The sequence below is a fragment of the Orussus abietinus genome, unplaced genomic scaffold, assembly GCF_000612105.2.
Source record: "Orussus abietinus isolate OABI.00-Male unplaced genomic scaffold, Oabi_2.0 scaffold1, whole genome shotgun sequence".
NCBI classification, from domain to species: Eukaryota; Metazoa; Arthropoda; class Insecta; order Hymenoptera; family Orussidae; genus Orussus; species Orussus abietinus.
Window position 1 is genome coordinate 849860 of NW_019396017.1, and position 23382 is coordinate 873241.

Below are 23382 nucleotides of genomic sequence, written 5' to 3' on the forward strand. Positions count from 1 at the left end.
GCTGGACGTGTCCGTAATAGCGATTGCACCCTCGAACGCGACGTGCATCCCTCTCTTCCTTTTTCGGGCATTTTGATGTCCTGTTGGTGGAGTCGGGGGATGAGGGGAGTTTTAGAGGCGATCTTGGAAAGGAAGGATGATACTAAAAGGTCCTTCGATGGGATTAGATACCTTTAGGATTTCTTTTTAATTTTTTTAACGGGGGTAAAGAAACGTGGTGGAACAATGTGTCGGATTTAATCCCACTTGGGCTGACGCTTTCGCGTTCGCCAATTTTTTCCTAATTCCACCTTAACGCTTTCGACCCTCCTACAAGGCGTGTCCGGGGTAAATGGCACTCCATTTCCGGGAACAATTTTTTCGAGCCCCACGCCGGAGGAAGAATTTAAGAAGCCCTTATTTTCAAGTCTCGCGAACTCTCAAGAAGTGCCGTTCTCCGGACGCAAACACTCCATTATGCGGAAACTCCGGGCCACCCTTAACGAAATCCATCCCCACGCCCCACCTTTAGCAGCGACCTAAAGAAAGTCCTGAACCCTTAGAAAGCTCCGGGAGGAAAACACGAAAATAATTCGACACCCATTCCAACTTCGTGTACGCCAACGGACGCGGTGAGAAGGTCCACCCCTGATGAGGTTGCCCAGCTTCGAGTGGGGCGCTCGTTTTCGCGCTTTCGGCCCAATTGCCGAATTCTCGAATTCCCAGATGGCAGATCCAAGACGCGTCCCGAGGGCGTTGAATTATTTTCGCGGCATTAATTTTTCAGACGAGCCCCGTTGGCCCAGCCATGAATTATGAAGGCGCTACAGTCGGGATACAAATTGATTTATGGTCGCTAACCCGCGGCGTGCATACGCGATGTCTCAGCTTCCTTGGACCAGGCCTCCTCTTTCGCGGGATTTTATTAATCCGAGTATCGATCGGCGCCTTGCGAGGGACCAGGAGAAGAAACCTTCGGAGGCCCTCTAAAAAGCCTGGGGAACTTCGCTCGGACGAAAGTAATGACCGGCGATACGACGTCGTCGTTCCCGCTCGGCCCTATCGCTCGGTCGGAGGACGCCGTAAAATCTCCGAGACGTTACGGGATAGGCACTTTTACGACCGATAGCAAGAGTTCGCGTCATCGGGACGATCGGCCGAGGATTTTATCGGGGAGGGGACGCGGCTAAATTCCGCGCGCGCGGAAACGCGACAGCGAGGCCAAGCACTTAGCCGCCTAATGACAAGCGCCGCCATTTGCGGCTGATCCGCGTCCATTTGCCACGTATTTGCCTAATTTATCGAATTTAAACCCCAGAGATGATTTACACATTTTAAACGAAACTTCTTATAACAATACTTAAGATACTATGTGTAATCTGATAATGAAATGGATTAGTTTCGGAAAGCGATACCCTTCTTATATTCCACTTTCTTTTTTTTTTTTCCACTAAATCGCCATTCACATTCATCTTTGAATTTGAATATAAACACAACATGCATATACATCTCCGTTACTTTCTCAGGGAATAAACGATATTTAGAGTGAAATAAAAATAACGATGGCCAAAACAACCGGCAAGTAAAATCGGAATTTTCACATCCGAAATATCTGTTCGTAGGCTCATGGCGGTGAGTAAGTCCCGAAATTTGTCGCAGTTGCGAGTTTCATTGCGTTTCACGGTGTTCACGGTCGGACGCGATTTTTCGCGTTAATTCTCGTTCCCGGGGGATGTAGTCGAGCCGCGGGGCATTTATCACCCCGCGCGGGGGTAATTTTCCGGCATGCCACCTGTCCGGCTTTACACGCAACCCCCGACTCCCTCATTAAAACCGCATAAGGATTAATCCGAGGCCTCGCGAGAAGACCGCGCAAAGTGGCCGGGGACTCGCGAAATCCTTTATCGCGACCCGCGGGGCCGGGGACCCCCCGCAAAGGCGGCGTATCACACGTGGCCGGCACGCGGCGGTACACCAGCTAGAGCGGTATCTCCACGGCGCAGGAATTTCATATCCACGGGGAAACAAGGCGGTTCTCCGCCATACGATAGGGGGTCAGCTCGCGTTTCCGGTTTTATGCAAATTTTAAACATGAGCTCTTTGACGCGCCCGACGCCTCGCGCGGCTCTTCCAAGCCTGCGAGTACAAAGCGGCCGTTTGGTCGCTCGCGAATTTCGCCGATTAAAGCCCTCCTGGAGAGCGGAATGCTAGCCGAACTGGGAATGGCCCTTTGTCGCTGCGGCTAATTATTAATCTCGACCCCGCGGCGAGAAAGTCCGTTTTTCAGAAACTTGGAACTCCCAGAGTGAGGATTTCGTCGGAGTACTTTGGAGTATATTAAGTGCACCTCTTGCGGGTACTCGCACTTATTTTCGAGGGTAGGGAGAAATAGAGGAATTCGGATTTCCGCAAATTTCTTGGATTAATGAATTAACGGAGCACTTTGGAGTATATTAAGTGCACCTCTTGCGGGTACTCGCACTTATTTTCGAGGGTAGGGAGAAATAGAGGACTTCGGATTTCCGTAAATTTCTTGGATTAAAGAATTAACGTCGCGACGATAAATTATTAATATCCACCCCAGGGTGTGAAGGTATACATTTTACGGACTCGACACCCCTTGAATTTGGATTTTGATAAGATAAGAAGGATCGTAAGTGCCCCTCTTAATTGCACTCGGATTAATTCGCGAGTGTGGATTCAAATCCAGATATTTTATTCTCCGAAAAACTCTTGGATCAAACCCCCCCATAGAGTGCGGAATCTTCGTCAATCTCGAAACTGCCAATCGTCGCAGGGATAAATTATTAATTTCCACTCCGCGAGAAATTCAGATTTTACAAAAACCCGCGACACCCGGAATTAGGATTTCGCCGGAGTACTTTTGACGGCTCTAAATGCACTCGCACTTGTTCACCAGTGCATTAACAAATCAAGGAATTCCGCCATCCGCGAGTTTCTCGGATTATGGCCGGGGAAATTCGGGAGTCGGTACCTCGTCGTGCGTCATTCTCGGTGTAATTAATCATTCCCTCGCGTCCCGTCGCGGGGGGTATTTTTGAGCAATAAGCGCGGCAGCGCGGAATTCGGGGCGGCCGCGGCCGGCCGGGCGGATTTTAATATTTGTATCCTCGCCCACCGGGCGTTGTATGCTCGGCCAGTAATGCGCCCCGCGGTTGCAATTGCCACGCGTCAATTCCGGCGATCCATGCATCGTTGCAACGCTTGCCTTCACGGTTCGCCGGTGATTACACCGCGGTCGCGGCCCGTCCAGACGCGCGGCCTAGGCGTCACGCATTATGCGTACGTGAACCTCGTTTCGGGTGCATTAGCCGGCCGCGATGTGTGCCCGTCATTCTCGGATCGCTCGCAAAATGAATTATCGGGGGGGGAGGGGGGGGGGGGAATGGACCCCTTCGTTATTATCTTCGGCCGCAGAGCCTGGGTGGAGGGCCGACCACTGATGGCGAGACGGGGTCGATGTATGATAAAATCGGTCCAAGTGCCGTTTCCAATCTCGTCGTACATAGAATCACGGTCGAATCGGTTATTCCTGTACGAGGACGGAAGGTAACCATGATCTCCATCGAACTCGAAATCCGGGATTTATCAAGTCCAAAAGCAGTAAATTCGAATTTCAAGTGTCGATCGAGACGCTCAGGATCGAATCCGCGTAGTTATTAATGCGCTGGGGGACATGCGATTTATTGGATCCGGACCTGATAAATCCCGGATTGAGGAATACGATGGAGATGTTGTCATTGACAACCGGTCTCGAGTTGGGGTGGGTCCGGTGCTCGCGCGCGGAGCGCGACTCCTCAGTCTGCCCTCGGCGCTCGCCGGGGGAGGAGCTCCCGAGCGCAGGGTGACCCGGGTAACGAGGGAGTGGGGCGCAAAACTTCGAATTAAGGGGAAATTAGTAAAAACATAAATTCCGTCGCGGTCGGGGCTCCCAGGGTCCCGGGGCTCCCGAAGTCGTTCCCGGGGATTCGTTAGCGGCCATTAGTCATATCCCCGAGCACCCGTTGCGCCCTATGCCATTTTCTTCCGGTATTTCAATTCCAGCCCGCCCCGGATCTCGAAACTCTCAGATTACCGTTATCTCCGGTGCCGGCGAAATTTAACGCCGCGGCGATATATCCGACTGGCCGGGTGCCTCGTCTACAACCCCGCGGCCGTATATAACGCGATCCACCCCCGCCGAGTCGCGCACCGGCCGAGTAAAGGGGCGGAAGGCGTCGGAACCGACCCCCGACCTACCCCCCGGCCCGAAATGGACGCGCAACCTCTTTTATACTAAATTCAGGGGTTAACCGCCCCCGCGGCCGGCCCCCTCCCTCACCTGGACGGCCACTGTTCTTGTTCCCTTTGTTCTTGTATTACTTGCGCCCCCCGGCGCTGAAATGTATCGGACGCGGCCATCCACCCCTCGGATTTACGGTTTTTTGGGGATCCTCCGCCCCGGCGTCGGGGATGGAAAATGAACGAGGTCCCACCGGCGTCGCGACGCCGGCGTTCCTACTTTCTACCCTTTACCAGGGGGCATCCCAACGCTGCGAGCATTCGACCCTGAATTCCTAGACTTTCAAATACACTCTGAACTACTTTGATATCCTATATTGTCAAAGTTACGAAGAACTCGCGAATCCCCGAGTAGAGATTTTCATCCTACTTAAGACCTCCAATTGTGGGTCTTACAGTTTTATACGATATACTTTCATATATTTAAGGTCTTACTTTAAATCTTAAAAATGCCAGGTATTTTCAGTTTTTCCATTTGTAGGCTTAAAGTAGGAATATTTCGAATAAATTAGCACGTGAAAGGTTGAACGAAGGACTCGAAATAATGAAACAGGACCAAAAGAGGTTTTACTTGGGTTATGCAGGCTTAAAGGAGGGCTAAAATCTCAATTCGGGTACCAGTGCCTAAGTCCTACCCCTCCAAACTTGGCGATATCTAGAATTCCTCGATTTTCAGCCTGCAGAATTTCGAGAAATTCTAAGGGAGATGGAGGTCGAAAAATATCGTCCTGTTTGCCGTATTCGGGAGGGGGGTTCTGAATTTAACCTTGGCCACGTGCAATCGCATCAAGGTTTGCGCGATACGTGCTCCCAGCTGGCCGAAAGGGTTTAGCGAGGGATGAAAGATCCCCGACCACTGATGCTTACACTGGCGAGGACTCGATGCGCTTTAGATCATTTTCACCCCTTTCACGGGGGATTAAAGCCCGATTCGACGGGGTGGGCTTGGCTGGTTATTATTTGAAAAATCACTGAATCGGCGGAAACCCACCCTCGGATCTGAGGGGGCTTTGGCACCCCTTTTTTCGAGTTATGTGTAAGTATATCCACGCGTATGTGCGTATGTAGAGCCGATTAACCCTGGCATACGCGGGGTATCTTGAAAATCTGCATACGGAGATGGCGTCGGCCCAATTCCGGCCTCTGTGTCAGCAACACCCGAAGCAAACTGCTCTCGAGGTAGCCCAATTCCACCCCTCCAGGACACCTCGCCTCGATAATTTGCGAAGTTTGCCCACCATCCGGTCTCGTTGTCTCCTTAATGAATGGAATAGTATCGGAACAAACTCCTCGGGAGTCGCGACCCTCTCCTCTCGAACACCGACGAACTATTGACTCGGCATTGACCGGTCGAAAACGGACAGGGCCAGTTGCGGCAACTTTTGTCCGGGTCTTAAGGCTAAGTGGAACACGTCGAGGAACTTGATCGACGTCGGTAAAACAGGTCTTTCTAAGTACCTACGTTGCCGACGTTAGATTTTATATCGACAGCCCTGTCGAATTATATTGAGTATTGTAGCAAATGGCATACGTCATCCGTTGTTTTCGTACAATAATTATAAAGAAATCGAAGTAAAACTCCAGAAATTCCCTGGATTCATGGTTTCCGAGCCCCTACTTGACTGCGGAGTGCCACCCTGCGCTATCTGTGATTTCCGGGTCAACTAAATTTTCACTCCGAGACCCCGTATTACCATCGTTTCTTCACAAAAGCGCACAAGACACTTTTTTTACCTTTATCCCGAACAAATGCGAGTTTCTCGATTACCAGAGTGTTCTAAATTGTCGTACAATTGTCCCGACACTTTCGTTTCTAATGTCAGAGCATTCAATATTGGATATCGAACGCAATATGAGAATTCGACGCCACTTTGGTCATGATTAGGACCAAGTTAAAAGATTATTTTGAAAAATCCAAATTTTGAAAGTGTCAGGATAATTCCTAGGTGCTCACGAGTGGTATTGTCAATGTTTCTGACAGTTCTATCCAATACCTTTAAAAAAAAAGAATTGTGATATTCAAGTCGACTGATTTGAAGGAGTTTGACTTCGCCTTAACGACCGCGGATTCGCGTCCTATGGCGAAGAACCGGAGATATCGTAATCGGGATAACGACACGGCCGGGTAATTAGCATTATTTTCTAGGGCACTTGGCCCGACTCACAATCAGAGGAAGCCCGGAATATCTCGAATCTGCCGGACCTGTCGAACGGATGTTTCCGGATTTAACACCGGAACTATCGATCCATCGGAAATCCAATCTCCAGGCCGCCGTGCCCGGCTTCGTGTTTCTTTATTCACAAAGGCGTCGCCGACTCGGACGACATCGATGGAAATAATGAACTCGTCGTCGCTGATGCCGTTCCCATTTCTGCACAGAGGCGGCCGTAATTGCTCCCCGCACCGAGGCCGGCTCGAAAAATGACGGGCACAGAGGAGACTCGCTAAAAGACGAGTCATTTCTTCTTTCATCAGGGATTCTAATTGCAAAGTATAAGAGGGCCATTGTTAAAAGCCGCCAGGCGAGAGTCCTCGCCCTGGCCGGCAATTTCGGGACGGCTCTTCGACGATAGAAAAAGCCTACCTCGAAATCCATTCCACCCATTTGCGGAGGATAATCTTTGCAACGGTTTGCAACTTCTTCTCTCGTTCAAGGAGTGATTACCTTTCTGCAGTACGCGGAATGTCCGCAGGGAACGCATTCGCGCCCGCCGAAGAAGATGCACGAAGACAAGGGAAAGGTGCGAGCAGAAGTGCAAGAACGAGTGCAGGAGGGATAAAAAACCACGTCCGGACAAAATGTCTTCACACTTAGGGATGAACAGTGTCGGGCTTGGTCTCACGGTCTGTTTTTATTTTGCGAAAAATGTAAAAAAACGTAAGACCAAAACCGATTTTACTCTCAATGATGCGTTATATTAATATTCTCTAAAATCGGGGGATCAAGATCAAGGCTTGAGGCGAATGGCAGAATTTCCGCGTGCGTTCCGCAGCCGCAACTTCACGATAAACCTGGACGCAGAGCCCTTCTCGGTTCTCCATAGGGAGAACCAGCAAAGTCAGCACGTGATGCGATCGACGTATTTATCCGCAGGGCTCGCGAAACCCCCTTAAGGGCTGCTTTTATTGCTACCGCCCTCTCTCTCCCTCCCGTGCGGCACAGGATGCTTCTCTCTCCCTCGCGGTCTTTATTCCCCTTACGTGCTCAGCCACGCCTTAGAAAAACTCCCGCATCTCCTTCGAGGAAGGAAACGCGATGGAACGTCATGGGGTGGCGTCGAAGTGGTCTTTAGCGAGACAAAAAATGGACCGAATCTCCCTTTTTTGGGGGAAGTTCATTGCGTGGAGAAAATTGCATTTTGGAGGGGGATGCAGGAAAACGAAGGGGGCCGGTGGATTATCGATGGAGTTCGGATCGATCGGATGGATCGAACCGATGGAGAGTCCTGATGAAGACCTAGGGACCTTGGGGTCCGTGGACAGGGGTTGACTTATTCGTCCAGGAGCTCGGCTTCTTCTCAATGGCCGAGGTACTCGAACTTCGGGCGGATGAAACGATAAGTGTACTCCAGGTTGTCTGGGAAAGCAATTAGCTCATCACTCAGCGGAAGAAGTTGCTCACAGTCGAAGGCGTTCTCCGGGGAAAAGGAGCTGGTATCAGAGAGAGGGAGGATGAATAATCTCCGGGGCCGATGGCAGGAATTACTCGCTGCTTTGGAACGTCGTTAGCGATGTCATTGCCGGGTAAAGGTAACTCGGGGTACATTAATAACTCGACCGAGCATTTCTGCAAGGCTCAGCCGAAGCGCCGTGTTCGGTCAGTCAATGGGCGCGCGTCACTTAACGACAACGTCAGCTTCGCGTGAAACTTTAAAACTTCCGCCGAGGTAACTGACGCTTTCGCCTCGCCCCGGCCCCGATTCTATTAAGAAGTTTATAACCTCCCCGGTGCCGACGTCGCGACTTCCAGGGAAGAAACCCTTCACTCCCTTCGAGCGCGGATCCAGGCGCGCGGAATCGATCGAGTTACAATTAGTCCCGAGTAATCAAAAATTCCCTTTCGAGTGCTCCGCTAGTCTTGCCGGGGAAATATTTGCGAGGAATTTGCGCATCTTCTCGGAGGGACCAAACTCCGATAAAAAGTATTCAACGTCATAAGACATAGCATAAGATATATACCGAGTCATATCTTAAACCTTGAAGTAAAACAATTGGTACTATATTATTCAATTTTTGAAACCACCTTGCGTGGAAGTTAGCTTGATGGTCAGGTTTAAAAACCAGAAGTGACGAAAAATCGTAACGATCTGCAATCCGTGCAGATAAATCGCGTTCTTCTGTAGCGTCCGTTAATCAAATTAGTACGGGCCGATTTTCCCCGGATTCGTTGCAAGGATTTATCATTTTCGTGGGAGGGCAACTCGAATCGCTGATATTGCAAGGGGTTATTAACAGGAAACTTATTAAAAGGAGCACTTTGAAGAGGATACAACTTTCACGTAGGGGACTCCAAATTCGGGGACTTCGAAGACTTCGGTTTCTACTCCCTGTGCCACTTCGCGCGATCGGGACAAGCAATATTTTCCACATCCGGGGGCTAAATCTCGGCCGTATTCCAGAGAAAAACCTGGCTCGGGACTTCCACGCTAATGGCACCCCAGGAAAATACCAATGAAAGGCCCTCGGCATCCAAGCCGACGATAATGGAGCGTCTGCGTATCTCGATAAGAAGTTTATCGCACATTTTCCAACGACTGACGGCAATTACTGCCGCGACGTCGACCCCCGCTGAACGGGCCCTAGGAGGTAACTCCGTGAATGGAGCCGGCAGGCTCATTGTGGAACCTCTGAAAATTTCAAACCGATACCTTCATTGATGCGCTCCTCGATGCGGGGGTTTCCGGAAGGGGGAGGGATTTATTGAAATTCCTCCCGCGGCCTCCAGGAGGAAATTCATTACGTTTCCTCGCCTCCGCCGTTTAGCTGCGGAAAGAAGCTCGAGCCTTCTTTCATGAGCGACGGTGCCGAGGGAGCCATCGAACGCCGCATCGTTTATGTCCCGGATGCTGGATGCCAACTACCCTCTATCGAGTTACGGAGTTCTGGGTCAACCCTGGGTCTCGGGGCGGAATCCGCGTCGAAGGAGCTCCGGTCAAGTTCCACCCTGGGCTCTCGAGTTCCTTTACGATCTCGCCGACCTCCAAGGTCCGTCGCGATGCTGATAAAGTTGCGCGAATTGCCATCGCGATCCTTCCAGAGGCGGGATTCGGATCCCTGGGTTGACGTTACAACCGGGCGACTACTAAGGGACGTTATCGGTCCATCGAACGAGAGGCTCTTGGACGTTACGCGTTATCACCCTCGGCAGGAACGAATTAACGTCGTTGGAATTTACAGCGACCCGCCCATCGGTCGAGGGGACTCGAAATTACTGCGATCGCCACCCCTCGAGTACCCTTCGCATGAAGAAGAGACATTCGCAGGTTTAGAGAAGGACGACCCTGTTGATAAAACCTCGCTCTTACTAATTCTTAATAATTGCAGTGATTGCGGAAATATTTGCAATTTTATCAAACGTTGATGCGGACATGAGAGCAATAACCTTCCGAACGACTTCATTGATGCCACTGTTCGATCAATTTAGCGAGGTACTGTTTGGTGTCACTAGAAGATAATAAGAGAAAAGGTCGATAATCTGAGAAGTGAAGGATAAAAAATATCATTTCTGTTGTCCCAGTAAATTGTATCACCACAAAAATACCGTAGGTGTAAAAAAAACTTACGCCATCCAATTGGAAAACCTACTTTCATTATGTCAAACATGAGTCCATGATAAGTTCTCTTATTTGAGATATAAACATTTGTCAAATCGAAGTGCCGAACTTTGGCGTTAAGTATTCGGTCATCGTTCGCGCATGCTTTTAAATGTATTTGGCGCGAAACTCTACCGAGTTTCCTGATAAGTGAGATGGAGCAAAAATATTTTTGTCGAAAACTTTCGCTCGTTAATTTCTGAGTGATTCGCGTTCCTCCAAGCGGAGAAGATTTTTATTACGACTATGAATTCTTTTTCCAAGTGCGCCCTTCGATTCCGACCAATCGCCGCTCCCTCTGGGGCGCCGTGGCGCCCGTCGTGTATGTACACATCGGGAGAACGCCGTGATCAATCGCCGGCCATTCTTTCGGCCAACTTTCGACGCGTTTGACAGCGATTCGTTCTTCGGAACCCCTGCGTCATCGCGATCCTCCGCACCCGATGCGTCTTCTTTCCGGAGCGCGCGCGGATGTACAGGGTGTTACCGAAATGGCTGGGCAAACTTTGGGGGCGTGTAAACACGGACCCCCAATCCCTCCCCGGGGATGGGACTTTTTCCGAGCATCAAGACTCCTGCCAAATAGTTACAAAGTGTCCCAGGTCGAGTATAGTCGGGGCTCCGGTCGGGACTGTTCGAACTCCTTTGAAAGACCTCAATTGAACCCGCCACGGTTCTCCAAAGACTTCATTTTATATTACACCCCTGTACAGGAATCATACCACCAATTATAAATTTTCCAGCGTCAAGACTCTGTAAGAATCCCTGCCAAAAATGTTGCAAAGTATCCCAGGTCGAATATTGTCGATTACAAATGTCCCAGTCGACGCCGCTCGAACACCCCTAAAACACCCCAATTGAACCCACCACGGTTCTTACTTACACCCCTGTACAGGAATTATACCACCAATTATGAATTTTCCAGCGTCAAGACTCTGCAAGAACCCCTGCCAAATTGTTGCAAAGTATCCCAGGTCGGATATTGTCGATTACAAATGTCCCAGTCGACGCCGCTCGAACACCCCTAAAACACCCCAATTGAACCCACCACGGTTCTCCAAAGACCATTTTATATTACTTACATCCCCGTACAGGAATTATACCACCAATTATGAATTTTCCAGCATCAAGACTCTGCAAGAACCCCTGCCAAATTGTTGCAAAGTATCCCAGGTCGGATATTGTCGATTACAAATGTCCCAGTCGACGCCGCTCGAACACCCCTAAAACACCCCAATTGAACAAGCCACGGTTCTCCAAAGGTTTAATGAGACCGTGAACAATGCGGCCCGATGCACCGCAGTTTGCATACGCGGCCTGCAGTCACTTTTACATCAGAGGCCACCCATCCGTGCCCATTTACTTGCACCCCCGTGCGCGAATTCGGCCGCCAATTGGATTTCGCGGCGCAGAGCCGCATCGACGCTTCGCCGGGTCCAATTGTCTCAAATGACGTGCGCGTAAAAAGTCCACGAGTGGTCGTGCGGCCGATACAGTCGGGCAAATTGATTTTGAGCGCACGATGCGGCGCGTTTTCGAGGGTGAGGCTGGTCTGGTTTCCGTTTCCGGAGGCGGAAAGGCCGCTCCGCCGAAAGTCCGCGGCCGAACAATGCTCCTCGTCCACGCTCGCCGGTAATATCGACAGCTCCATTTATATTCCCGAGAAAATGTCTGGTGGTTGCTCGATGGACCCCGGAAGACAAAGATCGAACGCGAGATCCGGCAGTGGACTCCTTACCAACCTCTCTCCTTTCTACGTATTTCACCTGTACGTAGCTAAAGACGGTTTCAATAAAAATTCCTACCATAAGATAAACAGCAAGAGCCACAGCGGAGATGCATCCTATTCAATTGTAAATATGGCCAAAGACGTAATGATAAATCGTAGATTTTTAATATACGCCGTTAAAAACGAGTTTTTTCCGTAATGTCCATTAGTCAAATCTACACAAATCGAATTCATTTGCGATTTAACAATGTGTGAGTAGCCGTTTTAATGCGTCGTTTTTACTTCCCCAAATGAACCTCCTCCCCGCCGACCCGACCAAGACTGTTCATGATCGTTTTGGATATTTTACAAGGGACTGTCTTCTCGCGTTACATCTAGAGATCGATCGAAATCTGATTTCGACCTATCGAAACGAGTACCTAGACGAGTACCAGCCATAAAACCCGAAGATAGAAGCGGTACCGAGAACGTGCTCTACGCGTCTTCGGGCCGGATACGAGGTGGCTACAGGGGGTGCGTGCGTATCGACTTCCGCGGATCCCGTCAGGCTCGGAAATCGCTTAAATCTGAAATCCCATTGACTGTTTCGAGGCGGTGGATGGAACAGGAGGGATGCTCATATCCTTCGCGGTTGGCACATAACGACGATACCTTGAGATACGCCTCACGCTTCGAACTAATCCCTTTAACGTGGGCCCGGATAGCAAACGCATCGTCGATCGTTTCGAAATTTCCACCTTCATCCATCTCGAAAATCCTGGGAAGGATCGTCACTTTCTTCCTTATATATCGGGACAGAAATGCCCGGGGACCCGGGGGTTGCAATTCCGTATGCATGCGAGCAGCGATTTACCGGGCCGGGATGATTCTCCGCGGGTGGTTTCGAAAATGGCGGAAGAAGAGAGCCGGGACCTCCGCTCCGTAACCGCATTCAAATTGTATCTCTCCCCGAAGATAAGTTCGCTGATATTCAACGTTCCCCTGGATCGTGCCAACCGGACAGCTATTGGCTCCGGACGGACGATCGAACGGAATGTCTGCGTGCGCCCTCCGAGTCCCGCGAAATATGAGGCAAACGAGAGGTACGTTTGCCGATATGCAATCCGGGAGCCGTCTTACGTCGAATCACGTTGCGAGGACCTTAAAACCACCCCCGATCGATCGAGCCTGACTCTGGCTTCTGAAATCCTTCACCCCCGATACTCGAAACTTCCCCTCGAGAAACCCCGCCAAAGCGCAAGACACGAGAAATGGGGAAATTCAGAACCTCGAGAGATATTTAAAATTTATGATAATTCGCTCGATTATTTGTGGATATTTAAATTCGTTGTATATACATGTGAATAGTGGTGCTACCTGTTTCACTTTTAACTTCGTATTCTCTGTCTCCTCCTGGTGTATAGACTTCTCTTGTGAATTTTCTTCGAGAATGGAAGAGATTCGTAAAATGCAGAAATCCATAAATTCCTGCAACCCTTAAAATAGCCGATAAATCGTGTCGGTTACTCGCAAATAACGAGATTCACCGAATTGTAGGCAGATGTTAACATGGTTGCTACCTGTTCCACTTTTACCCTCGCATCCCCTGAATTTCCCTCCAAAACATATAACTCATAAAATATGAATTCCTAAATTTCTGTAGTCCTTAAAATCGCCGATAAATCGTGTCGATTACTCGCAAATAACGAGATTCACTGAATTGTAGGCAGATGTTAACATGGTTGCTACCTGTTCCACTTTTACCCTCGCATCCCCTGAATTTCCCTCCAAAATATATAACTCATAAAATATAGAAATTCCTCAATTTCTGTAGTCCTTAAAATCGCCGATAAATCGTGTCGATTATTCGCAAATAACGAGATTCACTGAATTGTAGGCAGATGTTAACATGGCTGCTACCTGTTTCCCTTTTAACCTGCCCCGCACCTCCTTCGTCTTGCGCTGGTCTATCGGCCTCTCTCGTGATGGATACCGCCATCGTGTCGATCAATTTCCACTCTAATGTCGAGTTATTGGATAAGCACGCCTCCAGGCTCTCACTGTCTCAAATAAATTGATGGCCCTAAGGCAACAGGACGCGAGGATTTCGAGAGGCTCGTTCCCACCGGAAATCCGCCCCTCCCGCCCGCCCCTGCGCATCCCTTGATCTCGTAATGCGAATTCGACTGGGAAGCTTCCGGCTCATCGATCTGCTCGCGTTAATGACTCGACGCAGGTGATACCATCTCGGAATCCTTTTTTCATTCTCAGATAAGAACGCGTCACGGCCACCCAAAAAATTCCACAATGTCAGTCCGAGTCCCCTGCACGAGCTGATATTTTTTTTCTCGTAAGATTTCTCCTCGTTATCGCGAGGAAAAAAAATGTATACCAAGAGGGAGAAAAGTACCAGCAGGGGTGCACGAAACTACTCCTTGCCAGTTAATCAAGGATTTACTGCAGCGCAGCATCCAGCACGTATCTCGCGGCAAGCTGCAGGATGAACTGACCTCGAAATTCGATAAATGTTCGCGTTTTATCGCGCCGCACGCGTTATTGCTATCCGATTGAATCCATCCTCTGTGTTTAGCTATGCTAACAGCATGCCGATACGACTGCGCGATCCATGCCGCAGGGTATGAATCAAATCTAAACCATTTAACAATGCCGTTTTACAACGTCGCGCGTAACAAGAATCGTTAACGCCGATTCAATGTAAACCTGCGGAAACCACCTGCGGTAATAAACGCGCGGCACCCCACCCACCTCCACCCACAACAAGGGGGGAAACATCGTTTTCGCGCGCGATTGTTGCGATAAAAAAAAGGGGGGTATAACAAAAAATTGACCCCGGTACTTGGCATCTCGTCCTTCGTTCCCACGGCAGTTAGCACGTTTCCTCGAGTTTTCACCGCTAAGGAAACGCATTCGGCCCGCACTCGAAGATCCAAAAGGGTCGCTCCTTCGGGCGTCGGGAAACAGCCGGGAAAGTTATTTCGCGTTGCGGGGCAATTGCAAGGACGTCGGCCGAACGACCGAGTCTCCCTAAAACTCCGGCCACGAGTGGCCGGAATTGCTAATCGGTAAAACGCCCCCCCGCGCGGAATTGCCGTAGGAGCCTTTCCGCCGCGCGTTTACGATAATTGTTAGTGCCCCGCCGATATTCCACCAGCCGCGAATCGGAACCCCTTCGGATTCCCACGTGGGAGGCACTCTGTGTGGGATACGCGCACGTATACATGCCCATGGTCGGGGATATTTTCCCGAGGGAATTTCTTCGCGCGCTTAAGGCCGCAGCCGAGCTTGCGAAATTGCAGCCGTGCACTTTGCCTGGCTCCATCCGAGTGCATCCTCGCGGGAGGGGAGCCATCGCGGGCTAATTCCGCGGATTGCGGGCGAACCGATCAAAGCGAGCAAATTGGGAGACCTTCCCTCCTCCATTCGGCAAAGGGGATGAAGTCCCCTTATCCAAGTCGACCTAGATTTGTCCAAAAATCGAGGAATTGGGCAAAAGTATAAAGACCTCCGTGGATTTACTTAATTCTTGGGGATGTTCCTACGGGTATCTCGCCCCGGTCTCGGCGCCTAGGGTAACAGTTTGGCGTGAAATACGCCGGAAGAGGGAAACAGTGTTACCGGGAACACGACATATGCGTCGAAAGTTATATCCGAACGAATGCGTGGATCGGAGGAAACTTGGTTCGTACGTTTGCAGCAGCTCGGTTGAATTTTCTGCCTCGCCTCCCCCGGCTCCTCTCGACGTCTGCCGTACGTTCAACCTTCCTCGAGCGGTATCTCTTCTATCGACGATTTACCGAAAGCGGGTCAGTTAGGGGTGAACTTAAGAAGTTACCTCGCCAGACCCATTCTGGTTGCTCCCGGGAGTCGGCATCGCACTACGTGGATGTTTACCCGGCGAATGCACTCACGGAGGGGCTGTTGAAAAGTTGAGAACGAGATAAACACCGGGCTTTAAAGCTGCAGGGAGAGCTCACTCGTCAGACGCGAACCGCGCCAAGTCACCGGGACTCTTTCCGCGAACGAAGTCACAAGTGCTAATTAAACCTAGTGACGTTTCTTCGAGATTGCAAAAAAACGGAAATTAAGGGAAAATTAGACGTTCAGAAACCAAAAAATCTTCGGGTTGTTAAAGCTGCAGGAAAAATTCACTCACCGCTCGTTCGCCGCGCCAAGTCACCGGGACTCTTTCCGCGAACGAAGTCACAAGTGCTAATTAAACCTAGTGACGTTCCTTCGAAATTGCAGAAAAACGGAAGTTAAAGTAAAATTAGACATTCAAAAACGAAAGAATCATCGGGCTGTTAAAGCTGCAGGAAAAATTCACTCACCGCTCGTTCGCCGCGCCAAGTCACCGGGACTCTTTCCGCGAACGAAGTCACAAGTGCTAATTAAACCTAGTGACGTTCCTTCGAAATTGCAGAAAAACGGAAGTTAAAGTAAAATTAGACATTTAAGAACGAAAGAAACATCGGGTTGTTAAAGCTGCAGGAAAAATTCACTCACCACTCGTCGCCACGCCAAGTCACCGGGACTCTTTACGCGAACGTCGTGCCTGACAATTAACCTAGTGAGATTTCTCCGAAATTGCGGAAAAGCGGTGCCTTGACTTGAGGGACTTTCGTTCCTCTCTCGGGTGTATCCGTAACCGGAAATGAAGGGAAAATTACACGTTTAGGGGCGTAATTGGATCTCGCGGTCCGACTCGCAGTCCGGCAGAGAGGGTGGCGTACGTTTTTATGGACGCATACGAGAGCCCGATTAAAAGCGGCGCTACAAACTGCGAGACGGATTTCCTCCCCGCTCGCGGATTAAAGTATTAACCCAATTTTAGCGCCGGTAAATGGGAGCTCCGCGTCGACGTTAAAAGATTCGCCCCGAGACGAGGAACCTGAGAAAATGCGGCGGGGCAGGGGCGGGTGGGGGGGTAGGAGGAGGCAAGAAAGTAGACGCAGATGCAGCCCCGGTAAATGACAATGCAGGCCGCGGAAAATAGATAGAGAAGACGCCACTTGGCAGCCATTGTCCTTATCACGAAGAGGGCGAGGGGGCGGAAAGGATACGCGTATATATTCGGCATGGCTTCGGAGCGAGAAACCTCGCTAAGGGTAGGTTTCCGACCCAATTACAGAGATAACCCCTGGTTCGTCCTCGCGGGGGGCAAAACTCCCCTATCGGGGTGCACCCCTGGACGATACGTACGGCGCGCGGCGAAAACGCATCGAATCCCCCGGAGGGAAGGGCGCAGAATTGGGATGTCACCCCCCGAGGGAAGGAACTTTTCAGAAAATCGCCCCGCATGGTCGACTCCATTATTTCCGAATGAAAGGATACCTGGTCGTAATATAAATGAAATTCTAAAAAATTGGTTGCATTGCGCCGAACTGCATTGAGGTTGCAGCGTGTCAATATGTCGTTTCTAGGGAGAAGGGTGCAGGATGAAGTTTCACTTCTGAGGAAAGGGACTTTCCGGCAAATTGCCCAAAACGGGCTCCACTATTTCCAGGTGAAATAGTACCTGGAAATGAAGTAAATGTAATTTTGGAAAGTCGCACCGAGTTGCAGCGAGTCGATAAGTCCGGCCGGAAGTCGATAATTTCTAGCACAGGGGGTCAGGGGGAAAAGTGTCCGATCAGCCCTCCGGGCGGTTTCCTTGGCCCGAAATCGTAGGGGGATTAAACGCAATCGGGTGGAAGTTACCATCCTCGGAGATAACCCAGGCGTTTTCCGCGTTCGACGGGGCAATAACTTCCTCCGTAACGCGGCCGCGCGACGTCGCCGACGCCTACGTCTCCGGGGTGCCGTACCCGACGTCCGGAATCTGCAATCTAACGCGGATGCTGCTTAGAGCATTTTAATGAACATTCCGAACAATGGGGAGATAACGGCGAGGTGCCGTTTGTATTGCGAAACAATGGCGCCCGCGGAGCGTTATCACAGGCGGCGACGATTGGGGGATGATGTTATCGGACCTAGGCGTAGGATAGCTTGCAAGAGCACCCTCTGGGGTGTCTTGTTCCGGAATTAAGGGATGGGCGGGCCCGCGACACTTTTCCTGGTGTCGATTCTCTCGTGCAGGTACACACCCGTGAATGCACGCGTATACGCATTTGGCGCGAGACTCGGCCGAGCTCCAACGGCGCGAGTGCGTCGGCGTAAAAGGGGCGAATAAACCGAACGAATGCGCGTCCCCGGTCGGAAATTCAGGCGAGTAAACCAGAACATTTGACGTCTCGTGGTCCCCGTTGTCCCGGAACTGCGCGAGTTCGCGGGGGGCCATTCAGGTCGGTACGTGGCGGCGCACCAAAAAATTTTTCCACCGGCTCCGGCCCGAAAGCCCATCCATTTAGCGAATCGCGCGACACTGTCATTCGCGCCCGTTGCCCGTTCCGATTTGCCGATTGCGAATTAATCGATTAATTAGCGGACCGTCACCGTACGTGCCGGCGCGGCACGTCAGCCCGAGTGCGGGGGTAATTCGTTCCATCGTTCGTCCGCTTCGCCAATTTCACGCACAGATTGGCCCTTACCTCGGAAAGTCGAAAAGAGTCGGCCGAGCTTGCAACTGCGATCCTGGATTTTCTTTTTTCTTCTTTTTTTTTCCCCGGGACATTTTTATAGAATTACATACCGTTTCCCCGGAGGACCCGGCACCTACGTTCAGAGCCAAGACCGCAAACGAGTGTTGCGGCCGCAAGGACGTAACAGGCTCCCGCCATCGCGAAACCGGAACCACATCCAAGATATCCGAGTAATTCCCGAGGAATATTCATGAGTACCCTTTCCCTATTTCCCCTCGCGCCGTCCCTGTCGGCTCGGTTCTCTCGCTGGTCTCTTTCTCTCCCTCTCTGCCCCCTTTTCCGGCGATCTCGCCCCGCGTCTATTCACTCGGCTATGGGTCGAGGTCAGACAACTTGCTTTGCGAAGCAGGAAATCCATGCAGATGGGCGCGGAGGAGGGAAGGGGGATTTCAGGCCGAACTAAGCCCGGTGTCATCCCCTGGTTAATACCACGTCAAACCGCCCTCCACTCTGGCGGAATCCTTTTTCCGCCCCCCTGGTCGGATCTCGAAGCTCGCCCACTCTGACGAACGCGACTTCGAGATCCACCTACGTACTTAGGTAGCTGGTTCCCTCGCCTCGGGACATCTGGGTTCCCGACGACGTCGTAAGGCCCCCCTCTTCCCGGAAATGTTCCCACGGCGAAGGGGTATCGATTGTGCCCGACAAGCTCGAATATCAGGGAACGCCGGCGAGCAATCGCGATGGCATCACCCGAGAGTGCCGAAGTCGCGGGGGTGCGATTCTACGTCGACGTCGACCAAGGTTATTCGGGGATCTCGAATATTAGGAGCCACGATCGGCCGAAAAGCCGGGAAAGCTCCCAAAATAATCTAGTGGAACGGCCCAGGCAATGGTCAAGCGCGGTTCTCCGCAGTGATACGGATCAACGTCGAGATCCACTCGTACACTTCCCTCTGAAGATTATTACAATTTTTCTTACTTGATCATTAATATCAATAATATGTATTATACGCATTCTCTATTAATTTTATATAAGAAACCGGTGAAAAAATCCAGAATACTCTTCAGCTCATCCAGTAGAATGAACCAGGCACTGGTCAGCCGCGATCCCCGCAATAATTCGAATCAACATCAAATTCCACTCATACACTGTCACGTGAAAATTATCTAAATTTTTACTCGTTAATCATTAATATTGATAACACATGTCATACGTATTACCTATGTGATTTAACATAAGTACAAAATGAACATTGTCGAGAATTTCTTTTTCCTCTCTAATTATTGATATCGATACCATGTGTTAAACGTTTTCTGTACTCATTTTACATGAACATGAGGATTAATGAATCAGTACAAATGATGGTGTTGAGAAGGTAAGAGTCGACACCTCCATTGGCAGAGTGTCGAGGAACGAGGTGGAAAGTGGGAAAGTAACTTCACGTCCCGGTGGTTTTCGTTTCCAGGGGGCCCCATGATCCACCCATCGTCGCAGAGCGTGACGGCCAACGAGGGCGAGGTTCTGGACGTGGTGATGGAATTCTGCGCCTCGCCCGCCTACACCAAGGTCCTATGGTTGTCCGAGGAACGCGTCTACGTCCCAGGAGGACCCGCAAGGGACGGCATTCGAGCACTCGCGATAGAAGTGAGTCTCTAACTCATTCATGCGGCCTCGTCGCAATCCCCTCACACGAGAACGCACTCTTCGAGCGCCTCCAACCTCTTACCTACTCTCTGGCTTCCTCCTCTCGGAAGAGTCTGAATTAGTCACGTGGGAGCTCGTTAATCGAGTCCCGCCAGTTTTCCCTAATCGTCGGGTGAGTTCTACAACCCGAGAAAAATTTTTAAAGGGGGATGAAAGTAGCATCCAAGGAGTCAACCGTTCGTGAAACTTTACTCCGAACCCGGTGTACCGAATCGTTTGAAATTTAACAACATGAACGTGGAGGACATAACAAATGTCCCGACACCCATGATCTTTCTTTTATAAAATATTTTTAAAGTATCTGGAAAAAAATGTATAAAAAAGTGAAATTTCATGAGCAGAAACTTAGTCTCCGTATTCACGTTGTACGGTAGACACTCGGTTCGGAGAAGAGTTTCATAAACGAGGTCTCTTTGACGCCACTTTCGTGTCGCCTTAACTGGGAACACTCGTTGCAGAAGGTGGAGGTGTTTAGAGGATAGGGTGGCGATTTAAGGGGGACTCGAAGTCGAGATTCCTGGGGCCGAGGCACTCTTCTGATAGAGATCGGCGATCGGTGGATGGGTAGGACTTAGACTTTTAAATGTAATCCACATTTCCGGGATGGGACGGGAGTCCCCGGTGACGTGCCGGGGTAAGCGGCATCCTCCGGGTGCTCCCGCCAACGACCTACGGGGCGTAAACATGCCGGGAATTTTGCCGAAATTATGCGAGGGAGACACGCGAGCACGGAGAGGCATAGTCGTTCCAATTAAACAAGACACCTATCCGTTGCAGACGAAGCTCACGCGTCTCGAGAGTCCCGTAGGAACAAGGGCGCTTGTTCTTGCGCGTCGCGCTAAACGCTTCGGCTCCCAGCATCTCTGTCGGCTGCACCTCGTTGCAAGATTTCCCCCATTCTCCGGAATTCCCGTAAAATCCTACGATTCCATATCTAAGAACCCCCAACGACTGGGGAGCTAGGAAGAAATTTTCAAATTTCGTCTAAACCAATTTTTTCCCAATTTTGACGAAAAACTTCCTCTGATTATCACGCGATTAAACTTAAGTTCGCCGACTCGCGACAAAATGTGAAATTTCGAAATTCCACCGGAACGAATTTTCCCGAAATTTTATTAATCCATCCGCCGACCGTCGCGTTACCTTTTAAAGATACCAGGAAAAAATCAGCTTTCATTAAAATGTCAGGAAAATCTTGCGATTAATACACGTTCCAGCGTTCGCTAATACGCGGTTTAACATGAGATTCCAGATTCCCCTGAGCAGAATTTTCCTACATTTTTTAATCCACCGACCCCCGTTTAAGGGAGTCAGCCGGAATCCACGTGATCCGGGAACCTCGTTTAATAATTTAACCCTTCACCCGGCGACAGATGTACCCCCGTTAAAACGGTACGTACGTCCGCGGCCGCGTAACATAAAAAGGATCGGCGACGTCGATAAATCCGCCCCTCTCGCGCGTTATTAACGGGGAGCGATTCCGACGCGATGCCTCAAAGTCGTCGGCGGCCCCCGACGTGAACTTCGGTTAATTAAACCGAGGGAATTACGCGTGGCGAGAGATCAAAGCTCGCCGGCCCCGTTTGGCGTCTTTTGAAGCACGACGAGCGGCACGGTCGTTTCATTCCGATATTCTCCTGAATAATATATCGAACGTCGGCCGTGAATGGTCGAGAGGGCGAGGCTGGAAAGGCTGGCAAGAGTCGTGAATAGCGAAAGCGGTGCCACCCGTCGGGGGGTGGCGGCGCGCGGAATCCGCGTTGTCCCGGCCCGAAAGGGGACCCGGGGAGAGGACGTTAAATGGAGCAAGAAACTGCCGGTCCTTTCTTGCCGGTGAAAAACCGACGATGGCAGACGCTAAGGAATCGCCGGCCACGGGGAACCTCCACTTCCGGCGAGCGGCTTCCTAAATCACTTCGCGAGCCCGTAATCTGCACGCCTGATTAGGGTCGATAAGGAGGAGGGTCGCCGAGATTCCCTCGACTCTTCGGGAACGGATTTCGATCCCTCAGAAAAGGAACTCCTGACGCCAGGAGATTCCTCATAATTTTCCAGAAATATATACATGAAGTAGGTGCCGCAAATATCGCCAAGCTAAGCCTTATTATTCTTCAAAGCTGTCGGATTAATTTGAAATGATCCCTCGTTGAACCATGATACACAAATCTATGTTCTAAGAGGTGGAGAAATTAATCGAACCATGGGAATATAAAAACAGTTCTAATTTGTTTCTTTAGTGTTGGCAACCTGATAGTAAATGGAACTGATATTTTTAACGAACTATGGCGTACGTTTCGGTTATCGACAGGGTGTAATTTCATGCCTTGGGGATTGTCGTCACTTAAAAAACAGAAACAAGGTTCGGTACATTTTTAAAGAGAACTTCTCCCTATGTTCTTCTTATTCTTACTAAATCCGTCTTATAATGATGAGGTCGTAATATAAAGAACGTGGGAATGAAGGACGAATCGACCTCATATTTTTTTTACGAGAAATATATTTTTTTAAGAGTCCCGTTCCGAAGCATCGTAAGGAAGTTAGGTTAGGATTGAAGGGACACGTTTTTGCTTCCAGAACGGCGAGACGGAGGCCTGCCACAGGACAATCCTGCACTTCGAGACCGTCCAATGGTCCCACGCCGGAGAGTGGTTGCTCCTGGTTCGTTCCCCGGAAGGCATCGCCGGCTCTTCCGTTTTGCTCAACGTGACGCGAGCTTCCGGCTACAGTCACGCCCACCTTCGGTCGCTAAGTCTGCCGAATCTTTTTCTCTGCCTAACTCTGATTCTCCTGCGCCTCCGTCGTTAGGGCCCTTTTTAGTTCCACTTTCGGGCCAACGAACTAACGAACCCAGAGAACGGAATCGACGACCTAAGAGGGCCAAAAATCTCACCTCCCTTCGCCTATCCTAGACTCGTCCTTAAGAGGATATGAAAGGCGCTAAGAAATTTAATCGACCTCAATAAAATCAAATTCATCTATACCCTTTTTGGTGGTAATGCCGTTTTAAATACTCAAGTGGTAACATAAGCTGGCGCGTCCCATTGCCGACATTTATATTTATATTGCAGTCTTTTGCAGTCTACATTGAGAATTATACGAACTAAAGGGTTCTATATGTCATTTCGGGAAAGTAATGATAAAAAGATCGATGGAAAACTGCCGAAATCCCATGAATTCAAGACTGTTTATATCTTGACGAACCGCGTCGTCATATGTGACAGTTAGATGCAACTTAACTTTTGCTCCAAAAACACGTGTTAGCCGCAGGATAAGCCAGCATTTTGTTGCAATCGTTGGTGAAAGTATTTGCCACATTTTCCCATCTGACTCTG

At 50.2% G+C, this 23382-nt stretch overlaps 1 protein-coding gene across 1 annotated transcript in view; it reads left to right on the forward strand.

Moving 5' to 3' along the window:
- Window positions 1-22995, forward strand: part of LOC105697865 (hemicentin-2) — an 85595-nt gene extending 62600 nt beyond the window's left edge. Inside the window, exons 8-9 of the mRNA XM_012421597.1 lie at window positions 19812-19990; window positions 22625-22995. Of these exons, the coding sequence (XP_012277020.1) occupies window positions 19812-19990; window positions 22625-22855 (410 nt within the window). The 3' untranslated portion in view covers window positions 22856-22995. The remainder of the gene's footprint in view (window positions 1-19811; window positions 19991-22624) is intronic.
- The last annotated feature ends 387 nt before the right edge of the window (window positions 22996-23382 follow it).